At 42.1% G+C, this 26,170-nt stretch overlaps 1 protein-coding gene and 1 long non-coding RNA gene across 2 annotated transcripts in view; both read right to left on the reverse strand.

The window, feature by feature from the left end:
• Positions 1-9,682: 9,682 nt before the first annotated feature.
• The window catches only part of LOC135538923 (beta-1,3-galactosyltransferase 1-like), a 41,852-nt gene continuing 25,364 nt past the window's right edge, over positions 9,683-26,170 (reverse strand). Inside the window, exon 2 of the mRNA XM_064964797.1 lies at positions 9,683-12,126. Coding sequence (XP_064820869.1) covers positions 10,868-11,857 — 990 coding nt within the window. The 5' untranslated portion in view covers positions 11,858-12,126 and the 3' untranslated portion in view covers positions 9,683-10,867. The remainder of the gene's footprint in view (positions 12,127-26,170) is intronic.
• Positions 16,569-20,597, reverse strand: LOC135538924 (uncharacterized). Its single transcript, XR_010455510.1, has 4 exons — positions 20,503-20,597; positions 16,957-17,161; positions 16,784-16,851; positions 16,569-16,639 (listed from the first exon to the last, which is right to left on the reverse strand). It is a non-coding gene; the product is annotated as an uncharacterized LOC135538924 (long non-coding RNA).

Here is a 26,170-nt window from a genome sequence, read left to right on the forward strand (position 1 = left end):
CATTGATAATAAACAGAGTAGCAGCAGTGTATGTGGAAAATGTGTGTGTGTGTATGTGTATGTGTGTTGTATTGTGTGTGTGAGCATACGTAGTGTGTGTGTGTGTTGAAGTGTCTGTGTAATCATGTGGGAGTGTGCGGGTAGAGTCCAGTGCATAGAATCAGTGTAAGCGTGTCAGTGCAAAAAAGGGTCAATTCAATAATCTGGGTATCCATTTGATTAACTGCTCAGCAGTCTTATGGCCTCCTGAGTGACGCAGCAGTCTAAGGCACTGCATCTCAGTGCTAGAGGTATCACTACAGACACCCTGGTTCGAATCCAGGCCGTGATTGTGAGTCCCATAGTGCGGCGCACAATTGGCCCAGTGTTGTCCGGCTTTGGCTGGTGTAAGCCATCAATTGTTAAATAAATAAAGGTGAAAAAAGTGTATGGCTTGGGGGTACAATAGAAGCTGTTCAGGAGCCTTTTGGTCCAGGACATGGTACTCCGGTACCGCTTTCTGTGTGGTAGCAGAGAGAACAGTCTATGGCTTGGGTGACTGGGGTCTTTCACAATTTTCCAGGGCCTTCCTCTGACACCTCCTGGTATAGAGGTCTGGACTGGCAGGGAGCTCAGCTCCGGTGATGTACTGCGTCATCCACTCCACCCTCTTGCGCCTTGAGATCGACTGCGTTGCAGTTACCATACAAAGCGGTGATACAGCAGGTATCTGAGGGGCCAAATCTTTTAATCCTCCTGGGGGGGTGTGAGAGGACCATGTTAAGTCCTTGTTGATGTGGACACTGAGAAAATTGAAGCTCTAGACCAAAGATCCATCACTGTCCGTGTGACACTCCAAACACTTCCACTCGTCGCACCCCCCTCTCGCTCTCGCTCTGAAATACCCTTGTAGCTTTTGGGTTTTGGACAGGAGACTGATGAACAGATGGTATCAGCTAATTTTCTTTCTTTCATGCCTCATTCTGTCCTCACAGCCACAAACCTGTCTGCATATAAAACACCTGCCTTCGCTCTCTCCCCTCTCCCCCCCCTCTCTCTCTCTCTCTCTCTCTCTCTCTCTCACACACACACTCACACACACACAAACACGCACAAACACATATTTTCTTTCCTCTTAAGTTGAAGAAACACCATAACCTTGAGCCAAATCCCCTTGAAATGAAAAATGACAAGGCCAGCTATTAATCTTTTGGACAGTTGTATGCGTTTAGCTGAAACATCCCATAAAGGCGGAACTACACTGTGACAATATGGGCATACTGATCTGAGTGCTGATCTTCAGATGTTAGATTGCAGTCAGTTGAGCTTGGAATTGATAATCACAATGATCAGATAAAGACAAGTACTGTTCACAGATCAGGGCTTACATGTACCGATATAAGGGAGATATAGTAAAGAGACAAAAATAGGGATGATAATGTTTAGATTGTTGAGAAGGGAATATCTCTCTGCCAGTCAGTACATCCCTAGTCCACTCACTGTCGCTGCGTACCTCCCTTTCCTACACAGGTAAATAAAGACTGGATCACCAGCCCTTCCAAACACATGAAAGCAAAAAGGAGAGGTAAATAAATCATTTTATTCGACTGTGTCACATGGAGATTTGGTTTCTGTTTCGATTAATCACGCGCCGTCATTATCATTTGATAGGGAGGGAAAGAAGCAAATGCATTTGTCTCAAAGGGGGCACATTTAATCCAATTGAAATTGACGGCACTATTCGGGCTGATTAAATTACCTTGGAATCGGCGTTATCTTTTCATCCCCACAAAGCTACAAAGTATCGCAGGCAAAGTAAGTGCCACATCTAATAGATATTGATTGGATTCGCTTTATTAGTTTCTATTTGCAGATGAGATGAAACTGTTGTCTCTGAGGGCATCTTTCACAGTAGGAGGAGAAAACAATGATGGTGGCCTAGAGGAAGTATAGGAACAAAGACAAGGAGGAAGGGAATAGGAAATAGGAACTCTTGTGTAGGGAGTAGGAAGCATCATTGACATGCTTTTGACTATGAGGAGGCTGTGCAGAGGCTCATAATATTATTAGGACTATAAGCAGCACTGCTGTGATGATTTGATAAGGGGCCAAAGGTGTAAAGAAGATTCAGCTAGCTCTGCCTTAAAGCACTCTCCATAGATTGGTTTAGGAGGGCTATTGAATAAAAAACAATGAATTCATTTTTCATCAAAACTCTATGGTGACAGAAATGCCTGATCTCCCGTGCATAGCGTTCCCAGAAATACCCTGTTATGTTTTCCAAGCTGTTCTGGCTGTCTGAAGCCGACACACACAAAGTCTTGTCCTGCCTGTCAAAAGCTTCACAGGCATCTGCTGCGGATTTCGCTCTTGGTGTGGACAATGGAGGGAGCCTTAGAGGAGAAATGAGGAAAATGGAGAGAGATAGGGATGAGGAAAACAAAGAGAGAGAGAGAAAACAGATTGTCACACTGAGTTCAAGCCCTGGGTTATCAGATTACCCTCCTGTGACCCCACAGCAGCTGGGCAAGTGACAACCCCAGCATCACCAAAAAGTGAGTGAGAGAGAGAGAGAGAGAAAGGGGGAGAGGGAAGGAGAGAGAGAGAGAGAGGGAGATAGGGAGAGGGAGAGAGAGAGAGGGAGAGAGAGAGAGAGATAGGGAGAGAGAGTGAGAGAGAGAGAGGGAGAGAGGGAGGGAGAGAGAAAGAGAGAGGGGGGGAGAGGGAGGGAGAGAGAGAGAAAGAGAGAGAGAAAGGGGGGAGAGAGGGAGGGAGAGAGGGAGAGAGATCCATATAGTGCCTGTCACCTCAGAGTCTTAAAGCAGCAACACACTGACTCTCTAAGATGCACTCCTTACATGACAAAAGTGAGACAGAAAGGAGTGTTTGATATAATCCTCTCTCCATCCCTTCCTTCCTCCGTCTTCTCCCTCTTTCCCACAGAGCTCCATAGACCTGGTCAGTAATAAGACGTGTTTGCTGCTGGATTGCATTGAGGCCGCCAGCATTGCATCCTGGGATGTACAGTAGGTCAGGTGAATAAGAAAGCGAAGTGAAGAGCAGGTCGGAGATGGAAGAGATTAGAATAGAGATGAATTGCCTCCCAAATGAGCCACCTAATTATCCTCCTCCTGTGTTTCAATTATTATTAATTAATGGTATTTAAGAACTCTATAGATAAAAGTTAAAAACTTGAAAGACACCAAGCTAAAAGAAGCATCTAAAAGAGCTGGCTTGATGATGTTGTATTGACAGGGCTTATGGAAAGAGCAGTTTGAGAGGATGAGGAGATTGATTGTAATGCAGTGATTGATCACAAAGTAATTTTAATCTCTCCTTCATGTGTCATGTGTCTTGCATATTGAAACTAGCCTGAGGCAATAGCGAGACATCGACATCCTACAAGTTCTGCTGAACTACTCTGAAGCACTCTGTATTCTGAACTAATTCTGTCAGTCTTATATCCAACATCCTAAATCAAATCACCTGTCAACACATTGAATAATTCATCAATTAATTAGCTAAATGATGAATTATTTCAAATTACTGCTGAGATCATTAAAGTTTCAGCAGAAATTTATCAAAAGCAACAACAAAGTTTGTTAAAAGCTTATCAATTACATTCTCCTTTTGACAACAGTCACAGCTGGCTGAAAGACTGGACCAAGGTGCAGCATGGTAAGCGTACATTTTCTTTTTATTAAAAATGACGCCAACAAAACAAAGAACAAAACAAACCGTGAAGCTTTGGGCTATGTGCCCTGAACAAAGTCAAAGTTAACTTCCCACAAAACAGGTGGGGGAAAAGGTTACCTAAGTATGGTTCTCAATCAGAGACAATGATAGACAGCTGTCTCTGATTGAGAACCATACCAGTCCAGGACATAGAAATACAAAACATAGAAAAAAGTACAGAATACCCACCCTAGTCACACCCCGGCCTAACCGAAATAGAGAATAAGAGAATAAAAAGCCTCCCTATGGCCAGGGCGTGACAACAACAATAACAACAACAATGGACGTAAAAAATAATTGTGATGAATGATAAATCCTTTTGAATGCAATACCTCTCAACTAGCCCAGACAACCAGCGGGATCTGATTGTGATCCGAACTACGATTCATAAAGCTAGGGCTGCCCAGAGCTATCCCAGGGCTGAGTCTCTAGGCTGGGCTAGTGTAGACTAGAGGAACCCTCCTAGCTGTCCGGATGGGTTAGGTATGCTGCTGTGAACACTGCTGAGTCTGTCATGGTCGGGAGAACAGAGGAACACAGCCTTGACCCCTATCAGTCCCACTGAGACAACACCACATAAACACTGTGATTCACCATGGTACAATACAAGACATGGCCTCAAAACAGGATGTTGTAAGCAGCAGGCTTACCTTATAGAATGTCTATTATCACAAGGGGACTTCAGGTCGTTTATTTCTCAATATCTTCTTTGTGGATTGGAGGAAGGAGACAGAGGAGACATGGGAGGCATCTGACACATAACTCCTTCCTTGTGACATAAGTAACCTATTACTGTTTCTGTCACAGGCGATGTTCTGGGGTATAACGGCATGCGACTGTAATGTTAAGCAATGGAGTGCTGCTGGCTTTAGGAAGGTTTCTGTAATGGAGTTGCCTTGACACGGTGTGCTTCAGTGTGGTACCTGGTCTATTTAGCATCAGTGGTGGTCTGAATCACCCTCTTTATGAAACCCATCAGATATTTATGGTGGTCACCTCCAAGGGCACGACCGCCTCTCCTCGCACAATCAAATAAAGCAGGGCTGCCTCGTCTGAGTCGGTGGGAGGCACTAACCATAAATACTACTACTTTCCAATGCATTGAAACGAACGGAGTCGGAGGAAGGAGGAGGAAGGTAGAATAGGCCTAGCTCACAGCCCATCTCCATCACATCCAACAGAATGGTTTCATTCTGCACTTTAAAGAGTTCATTTATCACAGGAGAATTCTTCCGTTTCTTTGGGTGTCACAATTATCTGTCAGTCTCACTGCTCTTCTCCTAGTCTCTGGCTGATGTATGCGGCCCATTGAAATCACATCCATCTGTTATGTATGACAGAGCATAATTCACATAGTGCTGAATCCTGTCTATCCACCACAGCAAGGGCAGTCTCTTAAGGAAGAAGTCAATATTAATGTCATGTTTTTCATTTTGCTGGTTGATGGTTTGCAAATGGCGTCTCGGTCTTGGACGAAATGAAATGGGGTAAATACTATTACGCAAATAGTTCCTGCTGTTGAAGTGCCAATAAAGGATGTGACGCATTCAGAGCCATCTTTAAGATTGTCATCGAATGACTTTTAGGAAAGTGAATGTGGGGTTGTCCAACTACATGGATAGAGGGACAGAGAGCGAAAGAGACAGAGATAGAGATAGAGAGAAAGACAGAGATAGAGATAGAGACAGAGATTGCGAAAGAGACAGAGATAGAGATAGAGAAAGAGACAAAGACAGAGATAGAGACAGAGATAGCAAAAGAGACAGAGAGAGAAAGAGACAAAGACAGAGATAGAGACAGAGATTGCGAAAGAGACAGAGATAGAGAACGAGACAAAGACAGAGATAGAGACAAAGACAGAGATAGAGATAGAGACAGAGACAGAGATAGCAAAAGAGACAGAGAGAGAAAGAGACAGAGATTGCGAAAGAGACAGAGATAGAGACAAAGACAGAGAGAGACAGATTGCGAAAGAGACAGAGAAAGAGACAAAGACAGAGATAGAGAAAGAGACAAAGACAGAGATAGAGACAGAGATAGCAAAAGAGACAGAGAGAGAAAGAGAAAGAGGCAGAGATTGTGAAAGAGACAGAGATAGAGACAGAGATAGAGACAAAGACAGAGATAGAGACAGAGATTGCAAAAGAGACAGAGATAGAGAAAGAGACAAAGACAGAGATAGAGACAGAGATAGCAAAAGAGACAGAGAGAGAAATAGACAGAGATTGCAAAAGAGACAGAGATAGAGACAGAGATAGAGACAAAGACAGAGATAGAGACAGAGATTGCTAAAGAGACAGAGATAGAGAAAGAGACAAAGACAGAGACAGAGATAGCAAAAGAGACAGAGAGAGAAATAGACAGAGATTGCAAAAGAGACAGAGAGAGAAATAGACAGAGATTGCAAAAGAGACAGAGATAGAGACAAAGACAGAGATAGAGATAGAGACAGAGATTGCGAAAGAGACAGAGATAGAGATAGAGAAAGAGACACAGACAGAGATAGAGATAGCAAAAGAGACAGAGAGAAAGAGACAGAGATTGCAAAAGAGACAGAGATAGAGAAAGAGACAAAGACAGAGATAGAGACAGAGATAGCAAAAGAGACAGAGAGAGAAAGAGACAGAGATTGCGAAAGAGACAGAGATAGAGATAGAGAAAGAGACAAAGACAGAGATAGATAAAGAGACAGAGACAGAGATAGCAAATGAGACAGAGAGAGAAATAGGCAGAGATTGCAAAAGAGACAGAGATAGAGACAGAGATAGAGACAAAGACAGAGATAGAGACAGAGATTGTGAAAGAGACAGAGATAGAGACAGAGATAGCAAACGAGACAGAGAGAGAAATAGACAGAGATTTCGAAAGAGACAGAGACAAAGACAGAGATAGAGAGAGACAGAGATAGAGACAGAGATAGCTAAATAGACAGAGTTAGAGAAAGAGAGAGATAGAGAAAGAGACATAGATAGAGAAAGAGACAGAGATAGAGAAAGATAAAGAGATCGCAAAAGAGAGAGATAGTGAAAGAAATAGAGAAAGAGAAAGCAGTTTTTTTTAGATGCAGACAGGCTTGTGGCGTAGAGAACAGAAAGAGAGGGAATGAATGAATGTCAACCGTGCAGTATGAGCAGTATGAGTCAGAGTTGATTCAGTATGAGTCAGATTTGATTCAGTATGAGTCAGAGTTGATTCAGTATGAGTCAAAGTTGACTCAGTATGAGTCAGAGTTGATTTTGTGCTGAGATGACACGTCTTTAGTGAACGGTGAATATTACGTTTTCATCCTCTAACTATTGGACTATTGGACTACTGAATGTTCAAAGCAGTCAGGGTCTCCATGAACGGCGTATTGCATTAGCTTTAGCGATTACATGTCAACAGGATGTCTTACAAATATAAGATATGTCTGAGGCAATGTCTGCATGTGATTTGATGTGATATATTCAAAGCCTGCCTTCACAAATCGTCTTGGGGCAAATATAAAGTGTTGTCTGAAAAACGAGGCAGACAAGATCCCTTCCCTAAAATCTGCAGTGATGGGCATGATATTATCGTTGTGGTTCAATGGAGTAAAAGATAGCAGACACAAGAACACAAACTCAGCTTGTCTCTCTGCTTGCCTCTCGAAGTATTCTGATTGATCTGATTTGCAGGGGGGGGGGGCAACAAAGCAACTGTAACAAAGATGAATAACACGTGGGAGGATCATAGAGGCACTGCATCACATCCTGACCTTTAAGTCAGTTCTAAGTAATAAGTAATAAGAAAATGTCACCAACTGCCAAATATACTGTGCCCTCTCCAGAGTACAAGACCGTGTCAATAGATGTTTGGAACTACTCGGCACTGAGGATTGAGCTGGGGTATTTACCCATGTGATGGAGTATTGCTTTGGCATTTGTAAGCCTACATGCACGCACCAACAGGCCTGCTCACATACAGCACAGCACGCTGCTTTGCAAGACAGTTCCAGAGGAGATAGCTGTTGATTGGCAGATGTGGGGGAAAAAACGATTTTAAGATTTTAAAATCTGCATAATCAACTCATTTTTCTGCTTCATCACAGCGTGCGTGGGGGAGCTTGTCTCCCAGGAGACTGGCACTAGAATAAAAATGTCTCGTTCTTCGATCATTTCTATTTCAAGGCTTTTCCTCAACACTCACAACAAGTGATCTGCACTCATCCACTCAGAAAAGCAGGGCAACAGCATCCCCGCCCCCCTCTTCCTGTGTGTGTGCTCCCATACACACAGACCACAGGCTCAACACGAAACAGTGTACAATGAGTAACCTAGATAACTTCTCTCTATTAGATCCACCAACGCCCTCTGTGAAACAGATGCAGAACATCCCGATGCACAACACCAACCAACAGCAACACTCCATAATCCCATTGTATATTCAGAGATCATTTTGTGACACAATAGCATCACTGAAAATAAAAACTATTGTGTGCCCAGCTGCTTTCAGTGAGCCCTCATCTGAAAGAGCCCTTTGCTACCATGGCAGATGGTACATGCTGCCCTCAGATTGGTACCATTTAAAAAAAAAACTTGGGTCGCAAATTTTTATGCGGTTCAGTTTTTTTACTTAAATGCACTTTGAATGTGATAAAAGTCTACTAAGAAACTTGCATCTCTTTATTTTCCAATTTGTTTTACCAATGGCCTAGAGTCTATTGAAATAAACACACAAATGAATCCACTTCAAAGACTCACCAGAACTACCGTTATCTGTCAACACAGCAGTTTGTCTTCTCCGTCTGGCTGATGCCTCCATGTCCTTGTCCACATGTCTTCCATTACTACAGTATGTTATTCACAATTGTTCAGTGTATTGTACAACACTGCAAATATAACTGCAGTCTATGGAACACAAAATGAGTCATATAGTGAATGTATCACCCGTGAGTCATTTAATAGAAAACCATCAGCTTAATGGCCATTCTACTGAACCAGCTCTGGGAATGAACATGTGGTTAAGTGGATCCATTTAGAATGGAGCAAGCCATCAAAACACCATTTATCTACAGTATTAAAAGTCCAATTACATTTCAAGGGGTTTCAAGTTGATCACAAGTTAACCAAATACATTTTCAACCAGAACAGTATCTGGGAATACTCTTATTTTGAGGAAAACGGTTAGGACATAGGGATGTGTCTGTCCCCAAACATTTCATGACAATATTGTTTGTGAGAACACTGTAAATGTTTTACCACAGTGTGTCTTTGTGTGTTCAACATATATACTGTTGAGAATCCCCTTTTGTTCTATATAGAATCTACCTAACTCCCCAGAGGCTCCCAGGAGCCATGATGGTAAACTTGTGTTTCAAAGTGTTCTCACCTCCGCCACACACACACACACACACACACCTGTCTGCATCTGACAAACCTGCTCTCACAGATAGGAAGAACCAATTACTGGAGCTCTATTCTTAGATCACACACACGCACACGAGCGCACACACACACGCACACACGCACACACGCACACATGTGTGTATGTGTCGGACCCAAGTAAGACTAGCTGTCGCCAATGGCGTCAGCTAATGGGGAGCCTAATTGACAACTCAAAACACACACACACTTCTACAGATGAGCAAATGCAAATATTGAGTATTCAGTCGAGTAGTTCAGAGTCATAGCATGAAGGCGTTTCTCTGAGTAGTTGTTCATGGCGTGTTGACAGCTTTACACAGAGAGTTGTGTTGATAGGCAATCTTAATGAGTGCCGAACATGTTTACAATTCATTACCGGATGCACTGCAACTACAGAGAGGGACTTGGGTAAAGCAGAAGTCATTAGTTCAGGTATAAATAAGTATTTGGCAGTCTACTGCATGTATTGAAATAAAACTCATTGAATAATTAAACAATATTATAAACTGCCCTCTTATTAGGATCACACATAATAAATGACAGCATTTTTAAAATCCCTAGTACGTAGGAAAAAAGAGAGACACTCAAATGAAATGCGTCTTTAATGTAATGCGGCTTCAAGTAATATAAAATATAACACTCTGCAGTCTGTCTTGTCACAGCGCGGCTTAAAGAGCGAAGAAGTTATTGCACATTACATACAGATAGAATAACATTCACCTGGGAATGCATGTGGTTAATATTGTTCCATCGCCATTTGTACCGTCCCATAAGAAATACTAGTGTTCAAGAAATGAAGCCATTCTCTACCTAGTACAATACAAAGGACTCCAAATACATAGTAAGAAAATATGTTTGATCTTTAAAACAATATATTACAACTCAACTGCAGAGGCAAGTATGTCCGTCATGTCACACAGTAGGTCCATTGAACTGTTAGTCTCATGTTCTAACAATCTTAGATCATTCCAATGAACACGCAATCTATGTCGACAGCACGTTGTTACATTGTATACTTATCATGGTCTTTTCACTATGACAACATCTGTTGCGGTACCAAAACAGTACATCCCACAAATACATCTTTATTAAATATACAAAGACTGGAAATTAAGAGTGGACATTCATTATCAACCTAACTGACAGCAGAACATTTCACATAGGTTGTATATCTTGGTATTTCTTATCATCCCTACTACTTCAGTAACGGGGCCAGACTTTTTCTGTAAATTAGCAGCATTGCCTACATAGATTAGCCTAATAGCATCTGAGCTATTCTGTTCCACTGCTAAGCTTCTACATCTGTGTTTTAGGGATTTCATCTCATAAACAACATATGGTGCAAATGTCATACTGTTGCATTGTGGGACATTATTTGATTTTCATAAGAGTAAAGTAAAGTCATAGAGTCATTTTAATCAAATATATTTCTGAAAATGTATATAATTATTTTCTTTTCTTACCTGTGGCCTTTAAACTCATCAATAGCTACGGGGGAGAATGCAGGACTTACAACGGCAGAGAGAAACCTTGGTCTGATAAAGAGGCTTTTAGCGAAGCGTCTATTGGACTATGCAAACGGCCAGAAGGTTATTGTTATAGTACCGTTCCCTCAGGATCATGTGCTGTACATTGACAAAGAAAAGCAGAGATCGGAAGAGGAGGAAGGGGCAGAGGAGGAGGAAGAGAAGAAGCAATAAAGGAGAAGAAGAAGAAGAAGAAGAAGAATTCCGGACCTCCTCATATTGGCACTAATTGTAGGTAGCTGATTAACACTTGAGGTGTTTCTTGCTGGTCATGTCATTCCAGATGCGGTGCATCTCCTCCGGGGAGATCTGGTGGACCGTTACGACCCGTCTGTAGCGGCACAGACTGTAGGCCATCTTCCAGTGGTTGAAGCCACTGTTCTGGAAGGGGTGGATACCCAGCTTGCGAAGACACAGCCCCACGTACACATCCTCCAGGTGGAGCAGTCTGGTGTGCAGGGACGTCTTGTAGATGAGCTCGGCCACATCTGCCGAGAACACGTACCCAGTGCCCGAGCAGAAAGGCGGGTACTTAGCCTCAGGGTAAAGGTCTCTGGGCATGTACCACTTACTGCGCATGTCTCTAATCGGACCTCCGTTGATGACGTAACCCGTGAAGTAGCGTCTCCGCGGCTTGGAGGTGGGCTTGAGGAGGTTGTAGACCAGGTTCTCCATGTTGACGAAGATGTCCGAGTCCGTCTTGAGGACGTACTGTGCCTTGGAGCAGAAGGTGGCCACCCAGCGCATGCCCATCAGGGTCTTGAGGGTGAGGTTGTGGTAGGAGTCTATGAAGTCCTCCACCACGACATCGTGGAAGATCTGGCTCTCCTGTTCCACCATCTGGTTGAGCACCGGGTCCGTGTTCCTCCCAAGCAGAAAGAGTGTGAGGACGCGAACGCCATCGCCGAACGTGCTCTCGTCGCCCCACGTCTCTCGAATCGCTTGACGTGCATCAAACTCCTTGTGGGTGGTGCTGATCAGGATGACTAAGAAAGGTGCCACCATCTCACACTTCTTGGGCTCATTGATGACAAAGTCGAAGGCGTGTGGGTTGAGCGGCCGAGTCCGTATATTGCTGAAGGTCACGTTCTTGGTGAGCTTGGTCTTTTGGCGGATGGGGATGGACAGCTGGCCCACGTAAGAGGTGGAGGGACGGGACAGACTCAGGTACCAGAGAGCGCTAGCCCAGCAAACGACCGTCAACAAGTATAAGCAGCTGACCTTTGAAGGCATTTCTGTTTACTTGGTGTGTGTTAGGAGCATTGAGAACGTCGAGAAGGCAGAATCTCCATGGGTGGTCCTCCAGCTACTTCCAGCGGTGCAGCATGATGCTGCCTCCACGAGATGCTTGACATTAATTCAGTACCCTTGACTGCTTTAATACAGCCTATTGGTGGGATTCTGGTTGAAAAGGAGGGTTGTCGTTTTTCCTCAATGCAGCCATTGTACTATTCCATTCCATTAGGGTTGTTCCCTTGCATTCTTCTCGCCAGCACTTGATTCTAAACAGAAACAGATAAAAAAACAATTTTAGTCAAGCCTTAACAAGAATGTTTCAGAACTCTTTGGCAAAATTAGAGTATTCACTTGCGTGGAGTTATGAGGAGGGTTAGTATGATCTTAGAAAAACATACAGAAAGATCCTCTTTGTTTGTTTCCTATAATGACAAATAACAGATAACTCAACATGTGAGACGATCTCTATAGCTTTAGGTGAGTGAATACTCTTCCAAGCCGTCCTCTGTGTGTTTCTATCTTGCTTTCTCTTCTTCTTTAGTTCTGGCTACTTTGTGTTTACAAACATTGTTTATCTCCGCTTGTCCTTCGCTCGCTGCATACGCCGTGTTAAATCAGCAATATCACTCTTACTCTCTGAAAAGTCTACTCAAGAAGAAACACTCCAGAGGGAAATGCTCTGGGTCCTCTCTTTCGCTCTCTCCGCCTCTCTCTCGCTCTTCTTCCCTCTTTCCTTCTCTCTTTATATCTCTCTCTTCCCTTGTCTCTCTCTCTCTCTCTCTCTGTCTTGCTCTTCTCTCTCTCTCTCCTCTTTCTCTCTCAATGACACGTTGATCTTGGAATGACGGGAAATATTGTTCAGTAATGAGCTCTTCCTCACTTGGTGGAATAGGTACTGTAGCATCCAGAGAACTAATTCCACAATGCCCTGGCACCATTATTATGAGTTGTATGGATATATATATATCTCATTGGTATATACGTATGCACACACACTGCTTTTTAGAATGGTTTATGACGGAGCAAAATGAAATCACAAAATAACCATTGTTTCGCTTTGATGATGAAAGACATGATTAAAGACAGACAGCTCTGATAATGCTCAGTGAGTGTTTCCATCACAGACAGCAACAGCATTGGTCCTGGATCAAAGTAAAGAGTGCATTTTTCCATCATTACAGTAACAAGAAGTGAGAGGCACTCTACTGGGTTTTACTCAGGGAACATGCACCTGTTATTACCAGCAGTGAGACTACTGATTGTGGTGTGGAATAAAAAAAAGTGTCTTTATAGGTGTGTTGATGAAAAACAGTTTTACACCATGTGGAAATGTACATGTAACTGCCAAAATAAAGGAAACACCAACATAAAGTGTCTGTATAAGGCGTTGGGTCACCATGAGCCAGAGCAATGGCCAAAGTAATTCCCTGCCCAGAATTTTTATACATGACCCTAAGCATGATGGTATGTTAATTGCTTAATTAGCTCAGGATCCACACCTCTGTGGAAGCACCTGCTTTCATTATACTTACTGTATCCCTCATTTACACAAGTGTTTCCATTATTTTGGCAGTTACCTGTATGTCGAGACCAAAGATTAATCCCACAGTACAGTGGTACCTCCGAGTTTACATCGCGGGATTTAGAAGTACCCAGCGTCACAGCTTCATTGCTCTAGACCACCACAAGGGGGAGTTAGAGCACTCATTATGCATTTGGATCCCAAGGTTTTTATATGACCAATCATATTGAGTGGTTCCAATGAACCACCAAAAGTTCCAATGAACCACTACATTTCTCGTTAGCAAACTATAGTTTTGACAAGTCAGACATCTAATTTGTGCATGATACCATTCATTTTTCCAACAATTGTTTACAGACAGATTATTTCACTTATAATTCACTGTATCACAATTCCAGTGGTTCAGAAGTTTACACTAAGTTGACTGTGCCTTTAAACAGCTTGGAAAATTCCAGAAAATGATGTCATGGCTTCAGAAGCTTCTGATAGGCTAAGTGACATAATTTGAGTCAATTGGAGGTGTACCTCTGGATGTATTTCAAGGCCTACCTTCAAACTCAGTGCCTCTTTGCTTGACATCATGGGAAAATCAAAAGAAATCAGCCAAAATATTTGTAGACCTCCACAAGTCTGGTTCATTCTTGGGAGCAATTTCTAAACGCCTGAAGGTACCATGTTCATCTGTACAAACAATAGTATGGAAGTATAAACACCATGGGACCACGCAGCTGTCATATCGCTCAGGAAGGAGACGCATTCTGTCTCCAAGAGATGAAAGTACTTTGGTGCGAAATGTGCAAATCAATCCCAGAACAACAGCAAAGGACCTTGTGAAGATGCTGGAGGAAACAGGTACAAAAGTATCTCTATCCACAGTAAAACGAGTCCTATATCGACATAACCTGAAAGGCTGCTCAGCAAGGAAGAAGCCACTGCTCCAAAACCGCCATAAAAAGGCAGACTATGGTTTGCAACTGCACATGGGAAGATGGAAGTTTGTACATTTTGGAGAAATGTCCTCTGGTCTGATGAAACAAAAATAGAAAGGTTTAAATGTAAATGTAAAATAATGGCCATCTTTATGTTTGGAGGAAAAAGGGGGAGGCTTGCAAGCCGAAGAACACCATTCCAACTGTGAAGCACGGGAGTTGCAGCATCATGTTGTGGGGGTGCATTGCTGCAGGAGGGACTGGTGCACTTCACAAAATAGATGGCATCATGTGGGAGGAAAATTATGTGAATATATTGAAGCAACATCTCAAGACATCAGTCAGGCAATTAAAGCTTGGTCCCAAATGGGTCTTCCAAATGGACAATGACCCCAAGCATACTTCCAAAGTTGTGGCAAAATGGCTTAAGGACAACAAAGTCAAGGTATTGGAGTGGCCATCACAAAGCACTGACCTCAATCCTATATAACATTTGTGGACAGAAATGAAAAAGCGTGTACGAGCAAGGAGGCCTACAAACCTGACTCAGTTACACCAGCTCTGTCAGGAATGGGCCAAAATTCATCCAACTTATTGTGGAAAGTTTGTGGAAGGCTACCTTAAACGTTTGACCCAAGTTAAACAATTCAAAGGCAATGCTACGAAATACTAATTGAGTGTATGTAAACATCTGACCCACTGAGAATGTGATGAAAGAAATAAAAGCTGAAATAAATAATTCTCTACTATTATTCTGACATTTCACATTCTTAAAATAAAGTGGTGATCCTAACTGACCTAAGCCAAGGAATTGTTACTAGGATTAAATTTCAAGTAATTGTGAATAACTGAGTTTAAATGAATTTGGCTAAGATGTATGTTCAGATTTCAACTGGAGCTCAGATTTGAAAAATAAAATCCCTGTCTTGAAATTTGTGGAGTGGTTGAAAAATGAGCTTTAATGACTCCAACCTAAGTGTATGTAAACCTCCGACTTCAATTGTATATATTGGTCATGACTCCCGAGTGGCGGTCTAATGCACTGCATCTCGGTGCAAGATGCTTTACTACAGTCCTTGGTTCGAATTCAGGCTGTAACACATCCGACCGTGATTGGGAGTGCCATAGGGCGGGGCACAAATGGCCCCGCGTCATCCGGGTTTGGCCGTCATTGTAAATAAGAATTGGTTCTTACCTGACTTGCATAGTTAAATAAAGGTTCAATTTAAAAAACAACTGGCTGCAACCGCAGCACAATCAATAGGAGGTGAACAGGGGCTGGTGCTGAAAATATAGCTGACTTGTTATGCAAGTGTTGCACACCAACAGATGAAGGAAACCTACACCAGTCGAGCAATTAATTCCAACAAAAAAAATGCATTTTAATTTGACTTTACAAACAACAAGAGGGCTTAATTGCAGTCTATTTCTTCGGAGCCTAGACCAATATGAAATAACTTCACTGGCTGAGGTAGGCTCTGAGCCTTGACAGCCTAATAGAAGTAGGATTTCAGTTAGGTCCTACTTACAATTTGCAACTGGTCAAAAATGTAGCATCCTACATAAAATAATAATTTAAAGAAGTCTGCACATTCAAACTAAAACAATGTAACTAATAATTAAAAGCGCACATTTGAAAATCCCAAACTCTAAAAGTAATTGGAAAGGTAGATACAAATGATGTGCGGCATTGTGGTTACAATAAAGAATGTAGCCCGTCATGCAAATGTTTCCTATTAGCAGGACTTTACTTTTTATAGCCCGGCTACTGTTGTGAAAATCCCTCAACTTGCAATGTATTCAATGCTAGAGTACTCTAAAGTGTTACATTTCTAACTCAAAACAGCAGTACAGCATTTCTTCATCAACATCTTTATGCTTTCGTTAATAAAATAAAATAGCAAGAAAAAAGACATTCAAATGCAGATGTTTATATTAACTACATTTTAGCTTCCACCCAGCTCCACGACTACAGGTAAAACCTTGCTGAGATGATCAGTGTATTTGTTGCATTGTTGTATCATCAATTTCTCTAGACAAAACCTCTCGATGGTCTTGACCAGTTCATCTTTGCTTGTCGGCTTGGCAGAGTTACAGATTAATGTTTTCAGTTGATGCCAAACAAGTTCGATCGGGTTGAAATCATGAGACCTACATGTAGAGATGAAAAAATATATATTTTTAGATATACTGCAGGTCTACCGAAGGTATTTTTATTTAACCTTTATTTTAATACATAAAAGTCTACTTACTCTGTTGGCGTTCTTACCCAGTTTATGCCCTCATCTGCAATGCAAACCCGGGCGGCAGTGTGTTTTGGGTCATTGTCTGCATTTGGAGAAGAATAAAAGACATTTAGCCTAACAGCCAACATTAGGTACAATAATATAAATATAAATGTAAATCGCCCTAAACGTAACCTAATATTTCTATAATCCTACTTTGATAGAAATTATGTGTACCCAGAAATACCTCTCTGACATAGGGCCCAGCATATCTCTTGATGTTTTCTTCCTCAAAGAAATCTTGAGCCATGATACCTGAAAAAGGAGACAAGAGTGAATTATTGTGGAACACATAACAGTCTGTGAGGTGTGGGCTACAATATTTTATGTACCTTTTGCTTTGTAAATAGCCAAACTTACCAACAAAAATCAAATATGGGCCTGGTCCCTGGCAAGAAATTGCCCTCCAAACATGGAGTTTGAGGGGATGCTTGGGACTCAGCTTGCTTGATCTTCTTCCTTTTTTTCTGTAGCAATTTTGAGCCAATTGCTCAAGGGCCACGGTTGATTCGTCTGTGAAGATGACATTGTTGAATGTCTCGCCAGCTTTTATCCATACCTAGACCTGCAGGACGCAAAGTTCTTTGTTTGTCAGATGAATCATTGGGTCGAAACTACAGAACAGTACAAAACAAGCAAACACACATGGTTAGTGTTCTGATAATAAAAAATAAAATAAAAATATATATACAGTGGGGAGAACAAGTATTTGATACACTGCCGATTTTGCAGGTTTCCCTACTTACAAAGAATGTAGAGAATGTAGAGTCTGTAATTTGTATCATAGGTACACTTCAACTGTGAGAGACGGAATCTAAAACAAAAATCCAGAAAATCACATTGCATGATTTTTAAGTAATTCATTTGCATTTTATTGCATGACATAACTATTTGATCACCTACCCACCAGTAAGAATTCCATCTCTCACAGACCTGTTAGTTTTTCATTTAAGAAGCCCTCCTGTTCTCCAGTCATTACCTGTATTAACTGCATCTGTTTGAACTCGTTACACATATAAAAATAAAAGAAACCTGTCCACACACTCAATCAAACAGACCCCAACCTCTCCACAATGTCCAAGACCAGAGAGCTGTGTAAGGACATCAGGGATAAAATTGTAGACCTGCACAAGGCTGGGATGGGCTACAGGACAATAGGCAAGCAGCTTGGTGAGAAGGCAACAACTGTTGGCGCAATTATTAGAAAATTGAAGAAGTTCAAAATTACGGTCAATCACCCTCGGTTTGGGGCTCCATACAATATCTCACCTCGTGGGGCATCAATGATCATGAGGAAGGTGAGGGATCAGCCCAGAACTACACGGCAGGACCTGGTCAATGACCTGAAGAGAGCTGGGACCACAGTCTCAAAGAAAACCATTAGTGACACACTACGTTGTCATGGATTGAAATCCTGCAGTGCCCGCAAGGTCCCCCTGCTCAAGCCAGCGCATGTCCAGGCCCATCTGAAGTTTGCCAATGGCCATCTGGATGATGCAGAGGAGGAATGGGAGAAGGTCATGTGGTCTGATGAGACAAAAATAGAGCTTTTTGGTCTAAACTCCACTTGCCGTGTTTGGAGGATTAGTACAACCCCAAGAACACCATCCCAACCGTAAAGCATGGAGGTGGAAACATCATTCTTTGGGAATGCTTTTCTGCAAAGGGAACAGGACGGCTGCACCGTATTGAGGGGAGGATGGATGGGGACATGTATCGAGAGATCTTGGCCAACAACATCCTTCCCTCGGTAAGAGCATTGAAGATGGGTCGTGGCTGGGTCTTCCAGCATGACAACGACCCAAAACACACAGCCATGGCAACTAAGGAGTGGCTCCGTAAGAAGCATCTCTAATGTCCTGGAGTGGCATAGCCAGTCTCCAGACCTGAACCCAATAGAACATCTTTGGAGGGAGCTGAAAGTCCGTATTGCCCAATGACAGCCAGTGGGAGTGGGCCAAAATCGCTGCTGCAGTGTGTGCAAACCTGGTCAAGAACTACAGGAAACGTATGATCTCTGTAATTGCAAACAAAGGTTTCTGTACCAAATATTAAGTTCTGCTTTTCTGATGTATCAAATACTTAATGTCATGGTATAAAATGCAAATGAGTGATTTTCTGAATTTTTGTTTTAGATTCCGTCTCTCACAGTTGAAGTGTGCCTATGATAAAAATTACAGACTTCTACATGCATTGTAAGTAGGAAAACCTGCAAAATCGGAGGTGTATCAAATACTTGTTCTCCCCACTGTATATACAGTGCCTTGCGAAAGTATTCGGCCCCCTTGAACTTTGCGACCTTTTGCCACATTTCAGGCTTCAAACATAAAGATATAAAACTGTATTTTTTTGTGAAGAATCAACAACAAGTGGGACACAATCATGAAGTGGAACGACATTTATTGGATATTTCAAACTTTTTTAACAAATCAAAAACTGAAAAATTGGGCGTGCAAAATTATTCAGCCCCCTTAAGTTAATACTTTGTAGCACCACCTTTTGCTGCGATTACAGCTGTAAGTCGCTTGGGGTATGTCTCTATCAGTTTTGCACATCGAGAGACTGACTTTTTTTCCCATTCCTGCTTGCAAAACAGCTCGAGCTCAGTGAGGTTGGATGGAGAGCATTTGTGAACAGCAGTTTTCAGTTCTTTCCACAGATTCTCGATTGGATGGGTCTGGACTTTGACTTGGCCATTCTAACACCTGGATATGTTTATTTTTGAACCATTCCATTGTAGATTTTGCTTTATGTTTTGGATCATTGTCTTGTTGGAAGACAAATCTCCGTCCCAGTCTCAGGTCTTTTGCAGACTCCATCAGGTTTTCTTCCAGAATGGTCCTGTATTTGGCTCCATCCATCTTCCCATCAATTTTAACCATCTTACCTGTCCCTGCTGAAGAAAAGCAGGCCCAAACCATGATGCTGCCACCACCATGTTTGACAGTGGGGATGGTGTGTTCAGGCTGATGAGCTGTGTTGCTTTAATGCCAAACATAACGTTTTGCATTGTTGCCAAAAAGTTCAATTTTGGTTTCATCTAACCAGAGCACCTTCTTCCACATGTTTGGTGTGTCTCCCAGGTGGCTTGTGGCAAACTGTAAACAACACGTTTTATGGATATCTTTAAGAAATGGCTTTCTTCTTGCCACTCTTCCATAAAGGCCAGATTTGTGCAATATACGACTGATTGTTGTCCTATGGACAGAGTCTCCCACCTCAGCTGTAGATCTCTGCAGTTCATCCAGAGTGATCATGGGCCTCTTGGCTGCATCTCTGATCAGTCTTCACCTTGTATGAGCTGAAAGTTTAGAGGGACGGCCAGGTCTTGGTAGATTTGCAGTCGTCTGATACTCCTTCCATTTCAATATTATCGCTTGCACAGTGCTCCTTGGGATGTTTAAAGCTTGGGAAATCTTTTTGTATCCAAATCCGGCTTTAAACTTCTTCACAACAGTATCTCGGACCTGCCTGGTGTGTTCCTTGTTCTTCATGATGCTCTCTGCGCTTTTAACGGACCTCTGAGACCATCACAGTGCAGGTGCATTTATACGGAGACTTGATTACACACAGGTGGATTGTATTTATCATCATTAGTCATTTAGGTCAACATTGGATAATTCAGAGATCCTCACTGAACTTCTGGAGAGAGTTTGCTGCACTGAAAGTAAAGGGGCTGAATAATTTTGCACGCCCAATTTTTCAGTTTTTGATTTGTTAAAAAAGTTTGAAATATCCAATAAATGTCGTTCCACTTCATGATTGTGTCCCACTTGTTGTTGATTCTTCACAAAAAATACAGTTTTATATCTTTATGTTTGAAGCATGAAATGTGGCAAAAGTTCGCAAAGTTTAAGGGGGCCGAATACTTTCGCAAGGCACTGTATAAAAAAATTCTTACCTTACCGAGCCTTTCCATAAGTCCACACAAGTTTCTTCGACTGTCTTCTGGCTGTAGTTAGAGCGATGTTGATGTCGTGCCGTGATGCTAGCAGATTACAGATTGCCTTTGCCATTCACTCATCATCTTCATGAATATAAGCAAGTGATATCTGTTAAATAATCAATTTAGGTTTCTCCAGAAATAATTCTAAATTACAAACAGGCTTTATTTACAAATGAGTGAGAATGTCTCACTCCATGCTCAAGAATTGCCTTTTCCCCGCTCACTCTAGGTTAAATGAAAACGAAATCTCCAAAATATTGTTACTTTTTAAACAAAGCAATTATTATTATTATAAATTCATTTAGAATTATATAAAAAAAACTTAGATATTCTCAGATATTCTCACAAAACGGAAAATGCCCCTTAGATATTAATGTAGAGTCCTCCAATCCTCTGAATGTAATTATTGGCAGAGAGTCAAGTCATTGAAAAAAATATTTTTAGATATACTGTAGGCCTACCATAGGCAAAATGAGTCTCACTAGTGTTTAGTAAATGCTGTTAAATGCTGCTAAAGAGCATATAAAAGTTAGAAGCAAAAGCCTACAACTATTTTAGCACCGTTACGTGCTGCTCTGAGGCAAGCATGGGGACTGGTCTTGATAAATCAATGAGATTTTTATTTTCACTTAATTTTCACTCTGAAAATTTGGGTGCAGAAATGTTATGCTGTTAGTGTAACCTTTATTTAACTAGGCAAATCAGTTAAGAATAAATTCTTATTTACAAGGACAGCCTAGTCCTTCCTCATGCCCTGCTGGGATTCTTTAGCTAAATAGCCCAGTACTGTACTGCCGTCCGTCACGTTGTACAGCGCCATAATATCGGTTCCAGCAAGTACCAGTCAAACGTTTGGACACACCTACTCATTCCAGGATTTTTCTATATTTTACTATTTCTACCTTGTAGAATGATAGTGAAGATAGCACAACTATGAAATAACACATATGGAACCAGTTAAGAACAAATTCTAATTTAGAAGGACAGCCTACTCCTTTCTCCCCAATGGGGATTTGAACCCCGGTCTCCTGCATGCCTCACATTCTGTAGTACCGATAGGGCCTGCTCTCCCTTATGTAGGGAAATAAGCACTTTCCCATGTTTACTACAGTATGTATTGTAGACTGCACAGTAGCCTAATAAACAAACAAACACATTTCGTTCATAAAATAATGATAAAAAAATATTATTTCAAAATGCAGATGTTGATTTAGTTATGGATCCGTAACAAATTTCTAAGGGAATAAATTTCACTGATTTACAGAAATATTGGAACAAAGGTGTCTAATGAAGGCAAACAATTTAGAATCCTCCAATCCTGTAGCCTACTCCCGACCGTCATGTTGTACAACGCCATATTTCCATTCCATCCTAACGGAAACCAAGAGGGTTTCGTTTTTCTTTGAATAGAATCACCATAATATTCATCAAATTAATTATGCCAAATTTCTTAAAATCATTCCCATTTACTATGTTATTACTAAAAAAGGTTTTGAATTCTCTGGTAATGCCAATACGGAATACTATCAAATGCTTCTGAAAGATGCCCTCTGGTGGTCAAACTAGCAATAACTTGCAGTAACAGAAAAAATGACTGAAAATTAAATGACGTGCCACAGAATGCTGCGGCAGTATGACACAACTTTTAAAGGATGAACCACTGTGTGTCCCTTTTATTTGTCACAAAGATAATCCTTTGGATAATGCAATATGACATCTGTGCATCAACATAGGTGAACATTTATATTACTGTATCCAAAGGATTATCTTTCTGACAAATAAAATGTTCAGAGGTTCAGAGGGCTGAAGTCCATGTATTTTGGAAATGAACATAGTTTTGGCATAGTTGAATGCTGTGTTGTGTGATCAAAGGAAAGTCCTGTGGATATCCCACAAATGTCATTTTGAGTGAAATGCTCAAAATGGTGAGATGCTCTCGTGATTTCTTTGGATTAGCTTGACATCACAGTTCTGGAGTTGTGGTCCTGCCTTATCTGTCACACTTTGAGAGTGGACACTATTACATCTATTCATATTCTTTATCCCAGAATGATCTATTCTTTGTCCTCACATTTTCCGTCCTCCCATCACTTTCCAGTGGGAGTTCAATCCATCTCATCATGTTTCCCTACCTCTCTCCCCTCTTCTCAATCATTCCTCCTCCTTCTCTGTTTATCACTCTCTCCCTCTCGCTTTCCACATTGTTCACCATAATTTCTCCTGCATCCCTTTCTCTCCCTTCATTCTCCATCATTCTTCTCTTTCTATCACTCACCCTCACACTCCTTTTTCTCAGTGATACTGTTGATCCCTCTCCTCATGCTCCTTACTGGCAGCTTTTTTACGCCACCCACTATAAACCATTCAATCTCTATGGACACCTCTGGCTGCTTCCTCCCATCTATCTCTCTATTCCCCTCTCTCTTTTATTCTATCTCCACTACCAAATCATCTGCCCTCCTTCCTCCCGTTCACTCTATTATTTCAGTCTCTGAGCGAGAGAGCAATAGAGAGAGACATTTTGCTTGCTTTACATCAGTCATTTCCTTGGGATTGTACTGTACAATTCCTTTAATTATTCACTCTTAGACTGATTATTTGTGCTAGAGATCACAGTGTCAGCTGATTCTGTTAAATGGTACAGGGAAAGTAGTACTAGAAACCTCAACTCTTTTCATGACAGATGGACTTACTATTTCCTAACCATCTTAAATAAGCATGCCCCTTTCAAAAAATGTAGAACTAAGAACAGATATCGCCCTTGGTTCACTCCAGACCTGACTGCCCTTGAACAGCACAAAAACGTCCTGTGGCGGACTGCAATAGCATCGAATAGTTCCCGCGATATACAACTATTCAGGGAAGTCAGGAACCAATACACACAGTCAGTCAGGAAAGCAAAGGCTAGCTGTTCCAAACAGAAATTTGCATCCTGTAGCTCTAACTCCAAAAAGTTTTGGGACACTGTAAAGTCCATGGAGAACAAGAACACCTCCTCCCAGCTGCCCACTGCACTGAGGCTAGGCAACACGGTCACCACCGATAAATCCATGATAATCTAAAATTTCAATAATAATTTCTCTACGCCTGGCCATGCTTTCCTCCTGGCTACCCCAACCCCGGCCAACAGCTCCGCACCCACCGCAGCTACTTGCACGAGCCTCCCCAGCTTCTCCTTCACCCAAATCCAGATCGCAGATGTTCTGAAAGAGCTGCAAAACCTGGACCTGTAAAAATCAGCTGGGCTAGACAATCTGGACCCTCTCTTTCTAAAATTATCCACCGCCACTGTTGCAACCCCTATTACCTGTTTGTTCAACCTCTCTTTCGTTTTGTCCGAGATCCCTAAAGATTGGAAAGCTGCTGCGGTCATCCCCTCTTCAAAGGGGGTGACACTCTAGACCCAAACTGTTATAGACCTATATCCATCCTGCCCTGCCTTTATAAAGTCTTTGAAAGCCAAGCTAATCAATAGATCACTGACTATTTCGAATCCCATCATACCTTCTCCTCTGTGCAATCCGTTTTCCGAGCTGGTCATGGGTGCACCTCAGCCACGCCCAAGGTACTAAACAATATCATAACCGCCGTCAATAAAAGACAGTACTATGCAGCCGTCTTCATCGACCTGGCCAAAGCATTCGACTCTGTCAATCACCGCATCCTTATCGGCAGACTAAATAGCCTAAGCTTCTCAAATGACAGCTTCGCCTGGTTCACCAACGACGTCGCAGACAGAGTACAGTGTGTCAAATCGGAGGGCCTATTGTCCGGACCTCTGGCAGTCTTTATGGGGGTACCACAGGGTTCAATTCTGGGGCTGACTCTTTTCTCTGTATATATCAACGATGTCGCTCTTGCTTCTGGTGATTGCCTGCTCCACCTCTACGCAGACAACACCATTCTGTATACATCTGGCCCTTCTTTGGACACTGTGTTAACTAACCTCCAAACGAGCTTCAATGTCATACAACACTCCTTCCGTAGCCTCCAACTGCTCTTAAACGCGAGCAAAACAAAATGCATGCTTTTCAACCGTTCGCTGCCCGCACCCGCTCGCCCGACTTGCATCACTACTCTGGACGGTTCTGACCTAAAATACGTGGACAACTACAAATACCTAGGTGTCTGGCTAGACTGTAAACTCTCCTTCCAAACTCATATCCAACATCTCCAATCCAAAATCAAATCTAGAATCGGCTTTCTATTTCACGACAAAGCCTCCTTCACGCCGCCAAACTTACCCTAGTAAAACTGACTATCCTACCGATCCACGACTTTGGCGATGCTGTCTACAAAATAGCTTCCAAAACTCTACTCAGCAAATTGGATGTAGTCTATCACAGTGCCATCCGTTTTGTTACCAAAGCGCCTTATACCACCCACCATTGGGACCTGTATGCTCTAGTCGGCTGGCCCTCGCTACATAGTCATCGCCAGATCCACTGGCTTCAGGTCATCTATAAGTCTATGCTAGGTAAAGCTCCGCCTTATCTGAGCTCACTGGTCACGATAACAACACCCACCCCTAGCACGCGCTCCAGGAGGTACAGTGCCTTGCGAAAGTATTCGGCCCCCTTGAACTTTGCGACCTTTTGCCACATTTCATGCTTCAAACATAAAGATATAAAACTGTATTTTTTGTGAAGAATCAACAACAAGTGGGACACAATCATGAAGTGGAACGACATTTATTGGATATTTCAAACTTTTTTAACAAATCAAAAACTGAAAAATTGGGCGTGCAAAATTATTCAGCCCCCTTAAGTTAATACTTTGCAGCGCCACCTTTTGCTGCGATTACAGCTGTAAGTCGCTTGGGGTATGTCTCTATCAGTTTTGCACATCGAGAGACTGAAATCTTTTCCCATTCCTCCTTGCAAAACAGCTCGAGCTCAGTGAGGTTGGATGGAGAGCATTTGTGAACAGCAGTTTTCAGTTCTTTCCACAGATTGGATTGATTGGATCGATTGGATTCAGGTCTGGACTTTGACTTGGCCATTCAAACACCTGGATATGTTTATTTTTGAACCATTCCATTGTAGATTTTGCTTTATGTTTTGGATCATTGTCTTGTTGGAAGACAAATCTCCATCCCAGTCTCAGGTCTTTTGCAGACTCCATCAGGTTTTCTTCCAGAATGGTCCTGTATTTGGCTCCATCCATCTTCCCATCAATTTTAACCATCTTCCCTGTCCCTGCTGAAGAAAAGCAGGCCCAAACCATGATGCTGCCACCACCATGTTTGACAATGGGTATGGTGTTCAGGGTGATGAGCTGTGTTGCTTTTACGCCAAACATAACATTTTGCATTGTTGCCAAAAAGTTCAATTTTGGTTTCATCTGACCAGAGCACCTTCTTCCACATGTTTGGTGTGTCTCCCAGGTGGCTTGTGGCAAACATTAAACAACACTTTTTATGGATATCTTTAAGAAATGGCTTTCTTCTTGCCACTCTTCCATAAAGGCCAGATTTGTGCAATATACGACTGATTGTTGTCCTATGGACAGAGTCTCCCACCTCAGCTGTAGATCTCTGCAGTTCATCCAGAGTGATCAAGGGCCTCTTGGCTGCATCTCTGATCAGTCTTCTCCTTGTATGAGCTGAAAGTTTAGAGGGACGGCCAG

This window comes from Oncorhynchus masou, unplaced genomic scaffold (genome assembly GCF_036934945.1).
Source record: "Oncorhynchus masou masou isolate Uvic2021 unplaced genomic scaffold, UVic_Omas_1.1 unplaced_scaffold_19___fragment_2___debris, whole genome shotgun sequence".
Classification (NCBI taxonomy): domain Eukaryota; kingdom Metazoa; phylum Chordata; class Actinopteri; order Salmoniformes; family Salmonidae; genus Oncorhynchus; species Oncorhynchus masou.